The following is a 17,935-nucleotide window of genomic DNA, read 5'->3' as shown; positions in this document are numbered from 1 at the left end:
TTATAATTAAACCATAATACTAGAGAAATTGGAAATATTAAAAGAATAATATCTCAACTTATCAAATTTACAAAAATAAATTCTAAACTATTTTTTTGGCCAAATAACAGATTTATTTATATAACAATATTAAATTTTAGAAATTATTTGACAAAAAAATTAGTTCAGGTTTTATTTTTTACAAATTTGACAATGTATTATTCTTCCAATTTCGCTACTAAATATTCAGATTTCAAATTAAATATAGTAAGATATTATATAGTATGGGACTAGTGCACGTTATATGTTTCTAGTGAGATTGTCGTGCGCTAATACTAATTTTAGTTGCTTCACACTTCCGAAACCTAATGTTAGTTGCTGGTGAAAGATTGAATGATGAAAACATTCAGTACCAAAAACGAAACACTGTCCATTCCTTAAATGTAACAACTCTTCCAGCAAACTCATAATTAAAATTAAAAAAAAAAACAGCGAACAGATTTATGTATGACTTAAGCTGTCTTACCCAAAGAAACCACACCAGAGTAGCCCCATCTCCTTTTCATATCATCTGTTACTTGTGCAAGAAGAAAGAGACGTTAATGCCATTTGGATAACATCCTTCGATTTTTCCCTCAACCTTGAAATCACGTTTCTCAGTGTTTTAAGGTCTGTATCCTCAGCAGAGAACTCCGTACGTTCCAGAGTCTCGAGCTGCTTCTTCAAGTATCTTCTCAGACTTGACTCGGCAACATTGACGAGACTAATGGAAGGGTTAGTGTGCATAAACTTTGTGACAAGAAATCCGGCCAAGATCTGCTGATCGGCCTTCACGAGCTCTGACACAAAACATGGGAAGATGAATTCCGCAAAATGTAACAGAAAATCTTTCTCAGGAGTATTCGCTTTATTTTTCTCGTCCTTCTCCGTTGAGGTCTCTAGGCAAGCTCGAGATGAATTCCCAACTAAATTGCAGAGGAAGGAGAAGACAGTGCCATAGGAAGACATTGATATGATGGTCGAGAAAGTCCCCGAGTATATAACCAGCAATAGAACCTCGTTCATGCTCTGACCCGATGATTCAGGGATGCCTTCTTGCTTCAATTTGTCTTCAACTACACCAAGACACAGTGACCTGATTCGTTCATATGGGAACAAAACAGAAATCTTTAAAGCAAGAAAAGGGTTGGTGTTAGTTAAGATCCGAGCCAGGGTCTCAACCTCCTCTTCTTCGAGCAATACCACATTGGGTTTCTGAAGGGTTCGGTCTATCAGCTGTAGAACATTTTCAGGTGTCGATAAAGCAATGTACTTTCTGAAAATCTCCAGCCAGCACGAGTGCAAAGGATGAACAGAGACACTATCAAGCTCTTTTTCTTTTGGAAGAGGCTCCGACTCCTGAAGCGTTTCCCATCCATCGTTCCAATCGTCGTTGGCCCAGTCATCATCCTTTCCCGGGTCAGATATCTCGCTAGATGGTGGTACTTCAGCTTTCTTATCATCAAAAAGCTCTTCCCACTCTTCTAAAATCTCCAGAAGAGCATCAGCTTGTAAAACAGTACCAACAGTCGCAGAGAGTTTAAAGAAGCAGGAAACTGATGTCTCGATGCTTGTGAGATCCTCAGGGGAGATCTCTAAGTCAGGAGAGATGGACCTTGCAGCAACCTGGGACGATTTAAGTGCAACCAGAGTATTTGTCAGCCTGTTAGAACCATCTGCCCGATCAAGCGTTTGCTCAAATGCCGTTTCAGTCTTCCGCATAGATAATAATAACAACTCATCTGAACCATCCCATGGCAGAACGTTTGACTGTAGCTCAGAAGATGAGCCCTTAATATTCTTTCCCGAGATAAACTGCATAAGCTCTAAGGAATAGACACGAACCTGACTCGGAAACTCCAGGTTCTCGGAAAAGCTTACAAGTTTTTCCCAAACTACGAACCTAACTCGTTCCAACTCCTCCACATTGCCCTCCGAGTTACTGAGAGAAGATAACAACCGGTATAGATTCTGGGTTTCATGCGATCCAGATACCAAATCCTGCAAAATTGGTTCAAGAATGCTCAAATAGAGGTGCGGAAGATCTGGCAAAGCCGCAGGATACTGGGAGGATAACTCGAAAAAGACTTCAGAAATGGGTCCGAACCCACAACCAGAGAAGACTATGGCTCTGAAGAAGTTGAAAGTTTCAACAGCAGGATCACCAACCAAACCACAGCAGAGGTAGACGAGAATAGCAGACCAAGCCTGACTAGGGGACACACTGTCATCCATTACTAGTCTCATCAGAACCATTACACAGCTCTTAACGTACTCAGGACTGAAGCTAAGACTCTCCGCAGAAATCTTACCAGATGATTTTACTTCCTGCATCTCATCAGCTAATCTGATCCAAAAGTTGATCAGTAAGATGAGACATTCCTGCCATGCAGAATTATCGGGTACGTTCACGATGGAACTGTTCTGCTGTGAAACAATTGTGAAGTGCCGCGTCAGTATCTCCAGACCCTGTAAGGGCTCCAGGAGCCTTATATAAACTCGACAGTGTTCATAGGTCTGCTCAAGTTGATTGACAAAACTATGGAAACTCTCGGCATTTTCAAAACTGAAATATCTTGTACTCTCCACAGCGTCCAACAAGTTCATAATATATTGTGTATAGACGTCTTGCCAGGATATGAGACCCCTCGGAATCTTTTCCGTAAATACACTGACAATTGTTTCTACCATTTTTGCCAAGGCTTCCAAGTTGATCTCGTTGATATGTGCACGGACTTCGTTGTTAAAGCTGTCAAAGTTCAAACCCTGAGGTCCTACAATGTGTTTGAAGTCCAAGTCCGTGATGAACGAGACTCTTCTGCATTCTTGCTCAAGAATCGTATACAAATTTGCTAAGCCGATAGAGGAACCATGAGGTTGATCCAGTTGCTCTAATGATGAACCTCCCTTGGTTTTTTCCAAATGCCAATAGCATTCAGCAAGGAGGCCATACATATAGGCAAGGCGTTCTTTGTTAAGTCCATTAATTGTCGGGTACACAATCGTGCAAATGATTCTAATGGCCTCTGAAGCAAAGCCAAGTATATCTTTCTTGACGGGTGAGATCTCGGTCGTGATGTCCTCATTTGTCCAAACCTCAGAACAGAGGATAGAACTTAAATACCTCAATATCACCTGGTGAGAAAACAAATACAGGAGTACAAGTTACCCAATTGAACAAATATAAAGCCCGCTTTGAAACGTTGAGTTTAAGTGGTAACTTACTTCAGGCTGTTTTAAGCCATATGTGTCAGCCAACGTTTGTATATCCTTCAGAATCATCTTCTTCTCTAATTTCACTGATCCGATGAGTGAGAAAACAGTGGCCTTGATGTAGTCAATATCATTTGACAAAAACCTTTCCACCTCAACCCCAGGAATGACTCGCTCCAACAATCTAGAACGATCAGCTACATGCATTTTCTCCTCTAGTTTCTGCTTCCATTCTTTCCAAAATGTTGAATGAACTTTGTCAATCTTTTGTATTTCATCTGAAACATGATAAAACAAGAGAAGAAGAATTCAGCACCACAAAAATTCTGACTATATACGCAACCAACAGAGGACATTAAAGGAAAAGAAACAAAGGAGGCTCAGGCCTATGATAGACCAAGAAAAAACTACCAGACTGTGATTCCGTCTGCTTCCTCTTGAAGTTCTTCCAAAGCAGCTCTTTTCTCTGGGTTGGATCTACGCAGTCTACACCAGAGTCATGTAGTAAACTATATATCATCCCTAAACTCATGATACTCCGGATTTCTAAGTAGTTCCCCCTTATTTTCAACTGCTTTTCTACAACTTCTACCGCATAAGAAGGATCCACAAGATTCAACAGAAAGGAGCATCCCATAATGTCTGCCTCTTTGGTTACAGGTTGTTCAATAATCGATTCTGTAATCATGGCTATCAATTCATCTCTTGGGGTAAAACCATTTCTTGCCAACCAGGAAAGAATGGTAATAAGAGAAGTAGCTTTTATGCTCATGAACTGCTTTCCAGGGATTGAATCAGGTGCCAGATTCTTATCAAATTTCCTGTTTTTGCTCAAGTTAAGCAACCATGGAAGATGTGAAGCAGCAAAGTTGAGGAGCTTCCCGTTTTCCTTTAGAAGAGATTCCAAGTCCATCCCATTCTCGACAGGCAAGTCCTTGGCAACACTAAAAATTGCATCTTTGACTCTATCCAAATCTAAGAGTTGATCACTGCTTAGTCCAGTCACGATCTGAGGGCAATCTCTTACACAACTAGCACCCTTCATGTCATGAAACTCTGGAGAATCCGATTCTGTCAACATTCCCAGAGTCTCACATTGACCTTGCAGGTCAAGATCTTTCCACGCATGCAATAACTCACTGATTGATTCATCATCAGAGTGTCCCAAAGCAAAGCCAAGCAACTGCTTTCGAGAACTTATGTCCATATGCTCAAGTGCGGGACCTCTAGCTATTGCAGCACATAAATCCCAAATTGGACCATGCCCCTTTTTGGTTAGACCCAGGCACAGATCAAAAGCCAGCTGCAGATCTCCTGCAACTGCAGCTTCTCTAGCAATAACTTCCTCCACTGAGGATATTTCTTCTAAAGAGTTCAGCCCAAGAAGTTTTGCAACCTCAGTAAGATCCTCAACATGTAGATAAGCACCGGGTTGCCCCGTGATTGCCATCTTTATAATCTCCATGGGGTCTTTTACTTGCTTAAACTGCAATGGTAAGAGAGTAACCCCAAGATCTGGAAGCTTAACAGTAACTGCATCAATGACATCAGCCTCTGCTTTAACAGTCCGGCTGCTAGAAAATATATTAAGACATTCTCTTGCTTTCCATATCTGGAAAAGAATATTTAAAACACCAATAAAAATTATGCAAACAAGTTACAAAAACAATTAAGAGGGTTTGAATAAGCAAAAGCAAAAAACTTACAAATGGGATAGCACAAAATTTATTTTCTAGAGGTCAGAAACTTTAAACAGAAGCAGAACATAGACAAGGAACACTTACTTCTTCAGAAGCAAGGCTAGGAGCAGAGAAGAAGTACTCCTTCGCGGCATTGATAACAAGACTTTCTGCTTTCTCTAACGGCAAAGCAACTGAACCCGTCCCCTTGAGATAATTTCTAGCCAGGGAAAACTTCCCAGCCTTGAGAAGTCCTCTACAGAATTCTGCGAGCATGAATTCAGGATCAAGAAAAGGAAAGGCCTTGTCTTGCAAGTACAGCAGATCACGCCACATGCATGCCCAGTCATTATCTGACCGCCCAGGTTGACGACGGACAAATTTCGAAAGCATGAGACGGAGGATCTGCTTTACACATTTTTCATCCGAATGAACATCAAGGAAAAACTTCATCGGTTTCAGGACCTGTAGAGTAAAAAGGACATTGTTACAACTTTACCACTAAAAGTACATAAAACGGATCTGGACCCAGACGCTGCTCCACATACTTCACTCTAACATTTATTCATATCTAAAGACACGGAACAGCCTGACAACTAGGATATGCCTCCACCGGATTAAATCGATGATCCTGAAAACTGAATTTATTCTATTATTACATCAATAAATTCTGCTGCTATTCAATGCGAGATGCGGAGAGTTAATAGAAATGCAAAACAATCATTTCTAGACTGCATTTTTATTCAGAGAAGTAGCCAGATCAAGTGAAGCCTGAAAACCTGATAGAGTTCCAAAAGTCTCCCTGCCTCAACATGAGCTTCCGCCAATTTGAGCCTTTTCTCAAGGTCTCTAGCATGAGTTTCTGCATTTGCAAGGAAGAAAAAATTCTTTACCAATGAAGCAATTGAAGAAACGAATGTCTAACAATTACACAGTCCTAGGTTCGAGATTTATCTGATGTTGCAACCAAACTAACCATGTATCTGAGGTAGCTTTGATAACAGTATTGCCATGGTACTCCACTTATCTGTAAGTTTGCACAAATATAAACATTGCAGAGCACAATCAACAGCTTCAACCTCATCCTTAAAAAAACGAGCACCATATAAATTCATAGACCCTTCCTCGACTACTTTCAAGCACAATTCCACATTGTTTTTCATTGACATCTCTTTTACCCATTTAACCAGCAATGAATCTTCATTATGGTTGTTTGTCACTGAAATCATTTTCTGCATAAATGGAATCGCCCTTTCATGTAATCTTTTGACCACAGTATCCTCTTTAACTCCCTCGAGCATTATTTTGAATTTGTCATAGTCAGATAACTGTTCCCAACGTAAAAGACTCAAGCTGAAACAGAATTCGCCACCATTTTCATCAGAATAAATTATCTGGTGCAAATAAGACAGGTCCTCATGGAACTGCTCCAACTCAGATATGCCTTTTCGACAAGCAATATCTATCAAGCAAAGGCAGTTGTCTAGCAGCCCAGTGGAGGAGTCAATGTCTCTAGCTCTACTCTTGTACCATAAAATGAGTTCTTCTGTTGATGGCCAAAAGTATCCCGAACACCTCCTCACCAATGGCTCGGTTCTAATCTGAGAATTAATCTCGCCATTCTTGGGAAATTTATCAATAAACTTGACCATCCTGTCACATTCAACCCAGTCCTCTTCCCTCACCACCATACTAGTCGGAGGAGACTTTCCAGGAAGAAGGTGGGCATACGTTTCAACCGGGACAGTTTCAGGAATAGCAGCCAAAATCTTAAGCATGGAAGAAGAAAGTGAATAGGGATGGCGCTTGAAGAGTAAATTTAAGGCCCCAATCTTCCCACTTTCAGCAAGGGCAACTGCAGCCTCATTGATAGGCCTGCTCCGGAATTTGCTGTATTCCTGCACTGAAAACCTGTGGAAGTCTGTGTCATTAAACTTTGTCAGTGGTAACTAGAACGTGCAAAATGTTAATACATACAAAGCTAAAATAGGAAAATCTGAATGTAGAACCCATAGAAGCATTTAGCTTGGATGAATTTAGTGAATACCAAGAGAATGGGAATAAGGGTACCAGACGGACTCAGAGGAAAGGGGTTGAACAGCTTCCAAGTCACAATCAAATCCAAAAGTGTTTTTTTAAATCCAAAATCTTAGTCAGATTTGCAGTTAGAAACATGCATGTTGTGGTGAAAACTGCAGGAATAGAATAGATACAGGATAGAAAAAAACACGTAGTATGGCATATACATACCTGCCCATGTTGATTCCCAGATATGTTTCCAACCTTTCATCAAACTGCAATAGGCGAAGCCTAGCCAAACGAAAATCCCAATGCTCTTCAGAATTCTGTTCTTCCAACTCAGAAAATACATAGCAATTAGTAAGACAAAGCCCATGAGCAAGTAACGCCTTCATAGAATCCTCAGTTGGCCCAATTCTTTCTAAACATTCAGACAGCACAAAGGCCTTATCTTTAATGTATGATAAGGTCATGTTTATTTCATTTATTCCTTTCTCCGAGTTCAGCCAGCTTGACTTGAAAACTTCATCTCTGTCCAAACCATGACTATCAGCAAAATCCAATGCCTCTTGATACCGCCTGTTCTGAATTAAGATTTTATACATTTCAGGAATAGTTGTCTCCGTAAATGATATTAGCCTCCAAAATGTCCCACAGTTACTAGAAATAAGCAATTCACTTGGGTTTCGGCCAATTTGGGACGAAACTGATCTTGCTTTCTGTGGTGAACTCTCAAGAAGGAAAAAGTGACCTTCGAACCTCCGGACTCTTTCCACAATGGGCATTGAATAAACAGTAGCATCCTCTTGGACAGTGTCAGCTCTATGAATGTCAAATATACTGATGTTGCCACTCCTTTTCACAATAGTAAGCGCGTGATCAGACCACCAAGTAAAATCCACAACATTGCTTAAACTTTCTTTCCAACTTTGCAATGGTTTGTCTGTCTTATGTGAACCGGAACTCTCTTCAGAGAGACAATATGAAAGTGAATGTGCTTCTTTATCCATCTGGAAAATATGTACTAGCCCATTAATACCAAGAGCAGCGACATGTGTCCCTCGAGGTGAGATCAAAACTTTTGGAAATGCCAACTGGTCATCTTTTGCCTCGCCAAATACCCCTTCAAACTTTGTGGTGAACAACAGTTGTAGATCTGTCTGACATTTTCGCCAAAGAGAAATGCATGATGAGCCTGAAAGAAAAAATTGAAAACAATAATGATTCTCTTTAGGAATCATACACCTTATATTGTTCAACGCAGGGCATTACTCTTCATAGGAAATAACTCAACAATCACATTCTTCGTTCAAAAATTCCCGATTTCACAACTCTTCTAGTCATAGATAAGTAATCGTAGTTCAGCAGCATTTGATGATTTTGAGCAACCGCATAGCTTTCAGGTCCCGATTTCACAACTCTTCTAGTCATAGATAAGTAATCGTAGTTCAGCAGCATTTGATGATTTTGAGCAACCGCATAGCTTTCAGGTCCCGATTTCACAACTCTTCTAGTCATAGATAAGTAATCGTAGTTCAGCAGCATTTGATGATTTTGAGCAACCGCATAGCTTTCAGGTCCCGATTTCACAACTCTTCTAGTCATAGATAAGTAATCGTAGTTCAGCAGCATTTGATGATTTTGAGCAACCGCATAGCTTTCAGGTCCCGATTTCACAACTCTTCTAGTCATAGATAAGTAATCGTAGTTCAGCAGCATTTGATGATTTTGAGCAACCGCATAGCTTTCAGGTCCCGATTTCACAACTCTTCTAGTCATAGATAAGTAATCGTAGTTCAGCAGCATTTGATGATTTTGAGCAACCGCATAGCTTTCAGGTCCCGATTTCACAACTCTTCTAGTCATAGATAAGTAATCGTAGTTCAGCAGCATTTGATGATTTTGAGCAACTGCATAGCTTTTAGGTCCCGATTCCACAACTTTTATATTCATAGATAAGTAATGGTAGTTCAAAACTTAACCCAGTAAATAAGTTTTACAACACGTACCAGAACTCCCCACTGATGATCTGCCCACAGCATTACCGACGACAAGAAGAAAAGAGAGACTCGGATGGTAATCAAAGCAAAAAACTTGATGAGGGAACTGCCTTTTTAAAGCTGAAACACTATTTGAAGTATGTCTGGAGGAGGCAGAGGCACTCGGCTCTCTACTGATTTCAACAAGATGAAGAAGCCCATCTGATGTAAGCAGCGTGAATGAACACCTGAGGGAAAATGGCAATAGATGGAATATAACCAAAAATATTATAAGAGCTAGAGGGTTTATGCTAACAAACCAATGTATTCAGAACCCATGTAGGATCATATTTCCTCTTAACCAATAAGTAACAAACAGAAAAAAAAAAAAAAAACTTACAATAAAGATCCTTGTAGACCACATTCATCCTCAATCAGTCCTAAAACTGATGAGGAGACCTTCAAATGCTTTTTTGTAACTTGATTTATCTCTTCTCCGCTGGCTTTAACGAAAAAGAGGGTTCCTCGATCATCGACAAGGCCAAGAATGTCATGGCTAACAGACCATACTCCAGAAGAAAATGAACCTGACATACTGGCTGATGCGGATAGCAAACGTCAAAAGACCACAACAAAATAGGGAAAAGACAGATGGGTGAATAACAGAAAAGGATGATGAGCTAAAAAAGAAAAAAAAGCAGTAAGGAACGCAATTCAATAGAACAAGAGACCACAATGGCCTAAGGTTTTATAAACGGAGGACTCCATAGCCTGAGCTTAGAAGAACAGAACATCTTCATATGTCAACATCTTACGTAAATTTATATGAACTTGAATATCCAATTAATAGAACCATAAAGGTAATGCTTTATTTATTGCACAAATCCAACAATATCACAAGGCAAAGCAGCTACCAGTTATGTCAATGATCCCAAACCATTTTATCAGGTGACAATTGTGAAAGCAAGAAAAGATAATCTAAGGATATCTTACACGTGAAAGTGCCAAAAGGTTTCCTATAATCATCCTCCTTTCTTAAGATGGTAACATGATTTCCAGCAGCCACAGCCACAAGTTCTCCTCCGGCAGAAATAAATAATGACGCTGGTTTGTGATTTTTTCTCGGATGCCAATACTCGTCCCACTTTTCCTTGAGCTGACTGACACCTTATCAGTATATGAGAAAAGAAATGGAAGGACATGTCAACTCATAGGCTGTGTAAGAACTTCAGGAGAAGCCAAAAAATTGAACCAGACAAGCAAATAAAACAACCTCTCCGATTTGCAGAAACTCAAACAAACAACCGCTGTTGCACGTACTTAACAAATGGCACAGCAATCAGAGGTGAATGCTTTTGACTGTAAAATTCACTTAAGACATCCTTTTTAAATAGGAAATTTTCAAGATTAAAAAAAGTGTAGAATGCATTCTCTTTATAATTAGCATAAAATCAAAATACATATAACAATAGAAATCACTATATAACGTTGTGAAATCTCCATAAATCCAACGGAGAGTTAGGTCCGACCAAATCCTAAATTGTGGACTAGAGGCTTCATTCAGGATGATCAAAACAATCAAATTTTAACAGAAACCGTTACTTACTCGGTGAGAAGAGAACTCTCCCCATCCATCACCAGTAATAACTTTCAATTACATAACATGGAACTAAGATTACAAACCCAAACCCCAAGAAGAAATATGTAACCGTCTTGAACTGACCTCTAATGGACATAAGGGATCGAACCCCTCCTGTAGCACTGTTTCCATCAGCCTGAGCTTCGACAGTAGACCAAAGAAAAAGCAAAAAAGAAAAAGTTAAAAAGCAGACCACAACAACGAGATCATCGATTGTAGGAGATTTTCTCTGATACCTGAGGAAGAGGAGGATAACTAGGAATATAGGGACCAGAAGCATGATGCCGGATCTCATACAAAACTTTCCGTGCAGATTTTTCCATGATCAACCTCCAAAATCACAAGATTCTACGTCCTCCGGGAACTGTGCCTCGTCCGACTAGACCTCCGCCGAATCAGGAGCCGACTTAGCGGGGAAAATTGAATAGATTCTGTACGAGTTCAATAGCATAGAGTATCAACACGATAACCCAATTCCCAATTCTCCTCAATCCAGAGTAAATCGAATGAAAAGGGTTTCTAGAATTTCGATTGCACAAACTCCAGGCCTAGGGTTTTTTTTATTTAATCGGAGATCTATTTGGAAAAATGATTCTCCAGCAGCCTCTGTCCGAGAATCATTTTTCTTTTTCGGTCCTCGAGAAACATAATCCAAATTCGTTCCCAAACTTCTATCTTGTCACCCATATCTCCACTAACTTTCATAATTTCAATTAGAACCCCACAACATGAAAAATAGTACTTCCATCATCCATGTCTGCAAAAGGGTGGGTTTGATCGATTCGATCCGACTCGTGGTTCAAACACAGTTTTTTTTTTATTAATGGGTACTCCAACTGAGTATCGAATTTGGGTGGATAACTCTTTAAATTTCTATTTTATCGGTTGATGATCTATCTATATTCAAACAAATTTTACACGAAATTCTTTTACAAATAACATAAAAACGCATTTTTAATATAATTTTTTTATTTAAAGAAGACTTATATTTCTAATATTAAATTATTATAAAATCATTATTATTCATTATATATATAAGTAAAAATATAGTATCTTTATCTACATATTTTATAAGTTTGATGTATATATTTTTTTCGATACATTTCAATTTTATACTATGTAATGATATTTTTTTCAATTATAAATCTTTTATTGTATATACTATTACGGATAACCATTTTGGTTAATAACTGAATAATATTTGCGATTAACAATCATAATCTTTTATTATCGTTATTCGGTTCGATTATTTGCTTAATAACTGTTCGGTTGAGAAAGTCCAAGGTCTTGTTTTGTCTTGTCTTTTCTTGCAAATTTAAACCTTGCAAACTTAAATAATAATCAAAATAAATAAAAAACTTATTTAGGAAAAAATATTTTATCAGTAAAAATCTAACTAAAATAATAAAAAATAATCAGATCGAACTACGTTAAATTTAAAAAATAAATATAATATTTTCCATACAATTTTAAGAAAATAACCAATTGAAATGGTGATTCTAATATTTTTGTTTGAAGATATTTTAACCCAATAAAAACATGGTTTATTCTAATTGGGAAATAAATCAAATTGAAATCTTTATCGACAGTGAACGTGAAAGTCCTTGTCCGTATTCTTTTGGCACACGACAGATACAATCAAAAAGGCCGAGAAAGCGTTTGTATACGTATAGGTATCTATATTTTCGCTGGAAAAAAAGTATAGTCAATACGATTTATTTTGTTTGACATATAATCAAATGTGAATTTATATCTACCTTTCTTCTTTCTACGATACAATAATGAATCCATATAATTCACATTTCAATTCAACACAGATCATTTCTATAACTCTAAATTAGACTCCCTCTCTCTATCTCTCTCCCTCTATAACATGATCATATGAAACTGTCGGAGATATGAGAGATGTACCAAACTGTCACTATTCTTACGAGTTTATATAGAATTTATATATCACATTTTACATATAATTGTAATCTAATACAATTTTCTATAAAAATTAAATGGTAATGATTTTTTAAAAAATCAAATAGTATAAAAAAAATACAATAAAATTTGAATATAATCCAATCAAATAGAATCTGACGAATCGAAAAATTCTTTGTTTTTATTTTTTTTTAGTAAATAAAATTTGGAAAAAATCTTATGCATAAATAATAAGGATTATAAACCAAATGGATACTAAGTGTATCAATCGTTTTTTCAAAATGGGATCTGGCGAAATATCGTGACCACTTATATTGACTTTGAACCATGCTTTTTTGGGTTTAAAAAGGAACAACTTACAGCGGCATGGAGCAAGGCGTGGAAAGAGATTGGTATGAAAAGATTTATGATTGACGTTGACCATTTCTCTGTTGCGAATCCTAAAAAGCTTTTTTGTACATGTAAACCACTATTATAAAACTCCATATCTGAAAAACAATCCAAGATTTCAGGAATACAAAACACAAACATTTTACAGCAAACTGAAAGTCAAACCTCAATTTCTTAATTTGCCGATGTAAGGTCTTCACACTCCTAAGGATAAGAATTACAATAATTAATTGAGGAATGAGCATTATACTAAACAGGCCCGATAAATAACACCAGAAGCAGGAATTTAAGTTTGAGAACACATACATCTAACATCTTGACAAACGTTTCCTGAGCTTTCATCTGCATGATTCGTCTTTCCTAAGCTTCAACCTTTTTTCTTTGTCCCAGATACTGAGAGATGATATTCAACAATTATGTGTAAGCATAAAGCAGCTAAAACATCAAGTGCACGTTTAGCTTCCTCAACAGATTCCTCATTCCTCTTTTTCATTGCATGTTCCTAGTTAACTAGATCCATAACAATAGAAATAACAATAAATACAGGGGAAGAAACTTTCATGTTGAACGATCTTGAATCGACATCGTCAGAAGTTTGATGAGATGTTCACTGATCTCTGTTCTGCTCTATTCTTCGAATATCCATTTCTAGTTTTGCTTGCCTCGACGTATTGTTTTCCGAGCCGATATAAAAGACGTTTTTATATAGTAAAATTAAAAGGGTAATAATAATTGTTAATGAATTTTCTTTGGCAATTGTTTTTTATTTTTATCAGTGAGCTAATGAATAGTTTTGGCCACTTTTTATTTTTTTTTCTTTTTACTTTTTCATTTTCTTCAATAATAATGATGGTTAATGACTTTCATTTTTTATAACGAATGAAATTAAACAAAATTAATTATTTACCTTACCCACAACACCCATGATGTCGTAAATCTAGGTGTATAAGATTCAATCAAATAATAATATCCTAAACTCAACAAATTCCGCAAGTATACGGATCGTGTGTAGCAACTCAGGTCGAACACAGGGTCAGATTCCAATCCAAATCTAGATCTAGAGAAAATATGAGAGTGTGATAAAATGTAGCAAAGCAAATAATGAAAATCGGTTGTAAACTATGAATGATAAACACTGCAGACTCGGGATTGCTTTACATGCAAGGATCTTTCAAAAGATGCAAACTCAGTGGTTTATCTATCCGACTCAGGGAATTCAAGCTCTAAAGTAGAGATTAACCCTCTCGAATCTAACCTCACTATCAAGGCTTTATCTACTGATCTCTCGAATCAATAGTTTAAAACCCTGGATACATGAACGAGCACTATCATAATCTCTAGGAAAATATTCATCTCTCGATACAATACTTGTTCTATTTATTGAATTATTTCCAGGTTAGAATCTCATATCTCTATGCGAATTAAAACTCTAAGTTCATTCAATCAAGTGGCCAACAAGATCAAATTGTTGGGATTTCCTGGGATATCTAGAGCGAATCCTATTCCTAAGAGATCGATTCACGGGTTTGCGCAGCGGATGAAAAACAAAAATTTTATAAAACCCTAAAACATATCATGCATGATCTTGTAGATATGTTAGAACGCTTACCTCAATCGATTCGGAGCCTGTATCAATTGATGTATTCGTCCGATCACTATAGGCAGGAAGAATACCTCGCCCTCTACACGTATCCACACGACGGAAAGGATTCCAACGATTGGAACTCGTCTGCTAGGACTGAAGAACGCGTTCTTCTTTGCGCAAGGGTTTCAGGGATTAATCTCTTAGGTTTTCTCTCTCAAAACCTCTCAAAAGAGTCTGAAAGTCGTGCTAAACAGTTTAGGAGGCGTTCCCCAAAGTTCCTTAACCTTAAAACCCTAATTTGGGCGAGTTAATGAAATCCCGACGTCTAGACTGATCGGTCCAGGCCTGGACCGATCGGTTTATAGCTTATTACGTGTGGACCGATCGGTCTAGGGGTCTGGACCGATCGGTCTGGAACAATTTCCGGACCGACCAACATTTAGACGTCACCTTTGGACCGATCGGTCTACTTCTGGACCGATCGGTCTGGGCTGGCTAGACCGATCGGTCCAGACCTTATAGACCGATCGGTCTGGCCTCCGCTCCACCGGAAAATTCTCATCTTTTCTCGCGCGTTTGTCCTTTCTTGTGTGTGTGACCCTGTAGGCTCATCCGATATAGTAGTATAACCCAAAATCTCCATTTCGTTTATACAAGTTATAGGCGGTCTCTAGGAAGACACTATTACTACCTATTTCGAATAGAGTTTGTTCGTGACCTTACGAACGCAAGTGATGATTCCGTTTGATGATCCTTTTGTATCACGCGATCATAAGTCGAACATAAGACATGGACAAGTCACCTTATCTGATTCGACTGCTTTCTCGTTCACTGAGTTGGACTGTATGAAATAAACGACGTTCGTCTATAGTGCGGCCACATATTTCACAGTCTCGCTCACACGAGGGGCCCAGCGATATCTCTCTCTTTTCGAGAGGTACAAATCTCATCTTGACTATCTACAAACTAGCACATGATTCGTTTCGTACCTGATACACGCCTTTATAGTCCTCCTGTTACGCAGGACGTTTGACGTATTCAAAGTACGCAACTCCTCATGTTGGATTCCGTAGATATCTCAGGTCTTAGGATCCAATCATGGAACCGTCATATGAGATTCAAGTCGTGACGCAAGTCCATGTGGCAATCTCATGCGGGTCAATCCAGTATTCTGCTCTCTAACGAATACCTATAATTGGGATCGTATCCAATACCTATAATCATCTCTATGATCATCAAGCACACATCATACTAGTCTTAGTATTGTTCATAACAATACATGGATTTCATAACATATTAAGTATGCACAACATGTAATGAATAAAACACTCATCCATAAACCATAGAAAGTGTCAATACATCAAATGTATCTAAATAAAGCTCGCATAACTGATGAGGACCTCGGAATCCCAAGCGATGCCTCAAACTATATCTTGGAGGTAAAGGAACATATGGAGCTAATGATAGCTTGGAACGGGAGCACGGAGCTAGGAGCTCAACGGGATAGCTTGGAGCTTAAGCAACGCTTGGAAGATGCAGATTACAACAATGAAAGGCTACAAGGAGATACACGATCAAACTTGCAAGAATCAAGAAGCAATTATGAGCTCAATACATCTCAAATTAGAGGACCAAAGACATGAGAATCGTGAGCATCATCTCGACCCAAACCACCTCTCATGTGTGCCAAATCTCGAGCTCCTTGTGTTAACATCATTGCATCCATCAATCAGCCTTGAACGCATCTCGGAATGAAGCTATACACCTTCCTTGTTTGGGATCAGCTAAGGCATGAAACTTCTCCATATTACAAGCCTAATTTGCTTCCTTCTCAAGTCATTCAAGCCAAGGAAGCTTCTTGAGCTACAAGTCAATTCCCAATAGCTAGTTCCTACCAACCACCACATTTAATGCGAGAGGCTCCCACCTATCTTGCATGTCATTTATCATTAATGTTATCTCTTTTGTCTTCCCTTTAAATATGAGTTGTAAGACATCATTTGGATGAGATTTGAACATTTGAATGAAGTATTTTCGAGTTGAGTTTTACTCCTTTTGTTGGTGTGTCCAACATTGTCTCGGTTTGTCCGAGAAATCCCGTGTTGGTTTGTCCGAGGCTTGTCTTGGTTTGTCCGAGACCCTATCCTTCGTTCTCCATTCATCTCTTGACTACGATTCGAATTCGAGAGCCTCTACGAGTGTCGGTGATCGGATCAAAGACCCGCAGCTCTATCCCCTTCGGTCCTTCTCCAACCGTTTGTTCGTGAGTTCGAGTGCCGCTATACGCGAGCCGATGATTGCGATCAGACTTGCTTCCACCCTCCTCCGTACGTGTATTATTTTGGTATCAGAGCTTGCTCGAGCCAATGGACGTCTAACCCCGGTGAGATCTATCCTTGTTTTCTCTTTCGTGTTATTTCATTTTATTTTAAAAAAAAAATCAGAAAATTATGTCATCGAAAAAAAACAGTTAGAAACATAGCCAGAAAAATCTGATCTCTTCACTGTCATTCGCAGCGAACTCGTGGAGCCTTTTAGTCGAGGAATTCTTCTGCAACGCATCATTAGACCTGCCCTTTCGGTTGTTTCGTTCCTTCCTCGATGTTTGTTAAGTTTTCGTAGTTGATTGCTGCAAAAATCTGCTCGAATATTGCTGTCACTTGTTGCAGAAACTTGTTGTGTTTTAGTACAGAAATCATATTTTGTTTGCTCCATGTCGCATGTAATTCAGTTCTCTTGAAACAATCCAAGCACGAAATCTAATTTGTTTTGTGTGATTAAGTGACTGTTCATCTTCCTTTGTTTGACTTTCCAATTTGTTTTAAATCATTTAATCCCCACCAAAGTATTTAGCCACTAGAATATTTATCTGTTGATTGCATTATCGCACGTTCTAGATTTTGCTATTACGTGAAACATTATTGATTGTATGGTGTTTGTCCTCTGTTTGCATCAATTCACATATTTGTACGTTGCTTAGGACTGCACGTTTGTGACCATTAGAACTTGCCTAGGTGTCGTGATTAATGTTCTTTTGAAATTGTTGCATTTAATGCTACAAATCTGTTCGCACGATGATTGCAATCGCTGTGTGTGGTTGTTCGTCTCCTGGTCCAATCTGAAAATTTGCTCGAAAACTTCTGATGTGTTCCTTGATTCGAATCTGTTCAATTTGCACGTTGATTGTCTCCTTCGTTGATTGAATTCAATCATCTCCTTGAACGTGTATGATTGTCGTGAAGTGTCTGTTTATCTTCTCCTGCAATCTGATCAATTCGCAACAATATTTCCTTTGACTAGATTGTTTTTCACGTGATTGATCGTGCTTGCATTGGATATTGTGTCATCATTAAAATCTATTTGCTGTTCAATTCTATTGAAACCATAGTGCTATTGATGTGTGCTAATCTGAGTCGTGGACCCTCTATCGTTCCATTTTAATTTGTGTTGCTTGCATTACTTGAAAGTTGTTTGGATAGCATGTCGA

At 38.4% G+C, this 17,935-nt stretch overlaps 1 protein-coding gene across 3 annotated transcripts; it reads right to left on the bottom strand.

The window, feature by feature from the left end:
• Window positions 1-368: 368 nt before the first annotated feature.
• On the bottom strand, window positions 369-11,146 carry LOC104798907 (MAG2-interacting protein 2). Of its 3 annotated transcripts, none has more exons than XM_010521153.2 (12): window positions 10,784-11,146; window positions 10,632-10,683; window positions 9,902-10,075; window positions 9,309-9,507; window positions 8,939-9,156; window positions 7,161-8,124; window positions 5,887-6,821; window positions 5,690-5,772; window positions 5,016-5,375; window positions 3,643-4,843; window positions 3,244-3,509; window positions 369-3,153 (listed from the first exon to the last, which is right to left on the bottom strand). In XM_010521153.2, exons 1-12 carry the CDS (start codon window positions 10,868-10,870, stop codon window positions 547-549), a joined length of 7,146 nt encoding a protein of 2,381 aa, XP_010519455.1. In that variant the 5' UTR covers window positions 10,871-11,146; the 3' UTR covers window positions 369-546. The 3 variants fall into 3 exon arrangements, with proteins under 3 accessions (XP_010519455.1, XP_010519456.1, XP_010519457.1); XM_010521154.2 differs by having other exon boundaries at window positions 10,632-10,688; window positions 10,784-10,852; XM_010521155.2 differs by lacking the exons at window positions 10,632-10,683; window positions 10,784-11,146 and having other exon boundaries at window positions 9,309-9,503; window positions 9,902-9,991.
• Window positions 11,147-17,935: the final 6,789 nt, after the last annotated feature.

Source organism: Tarenaya hassleriana, unplaced genomic scaffold (genome assembly GCF_000463585.1).
Source record: "Tarenaya hassleriana unplaced genomic scaffold, ASM46358v1 Cleome6, whole genome shotgun sequence".
Taxonomy (NCBI): Eukaryota; Viridiplantae; Streptophyta; class Magnoliopsida; order Brassicales; family Cleomaceae; genus Tarenaya; species Tarenaya hassleriana.
This window is presented reverse-complemented; position numbering and strand designations above follow the sequence as displayed.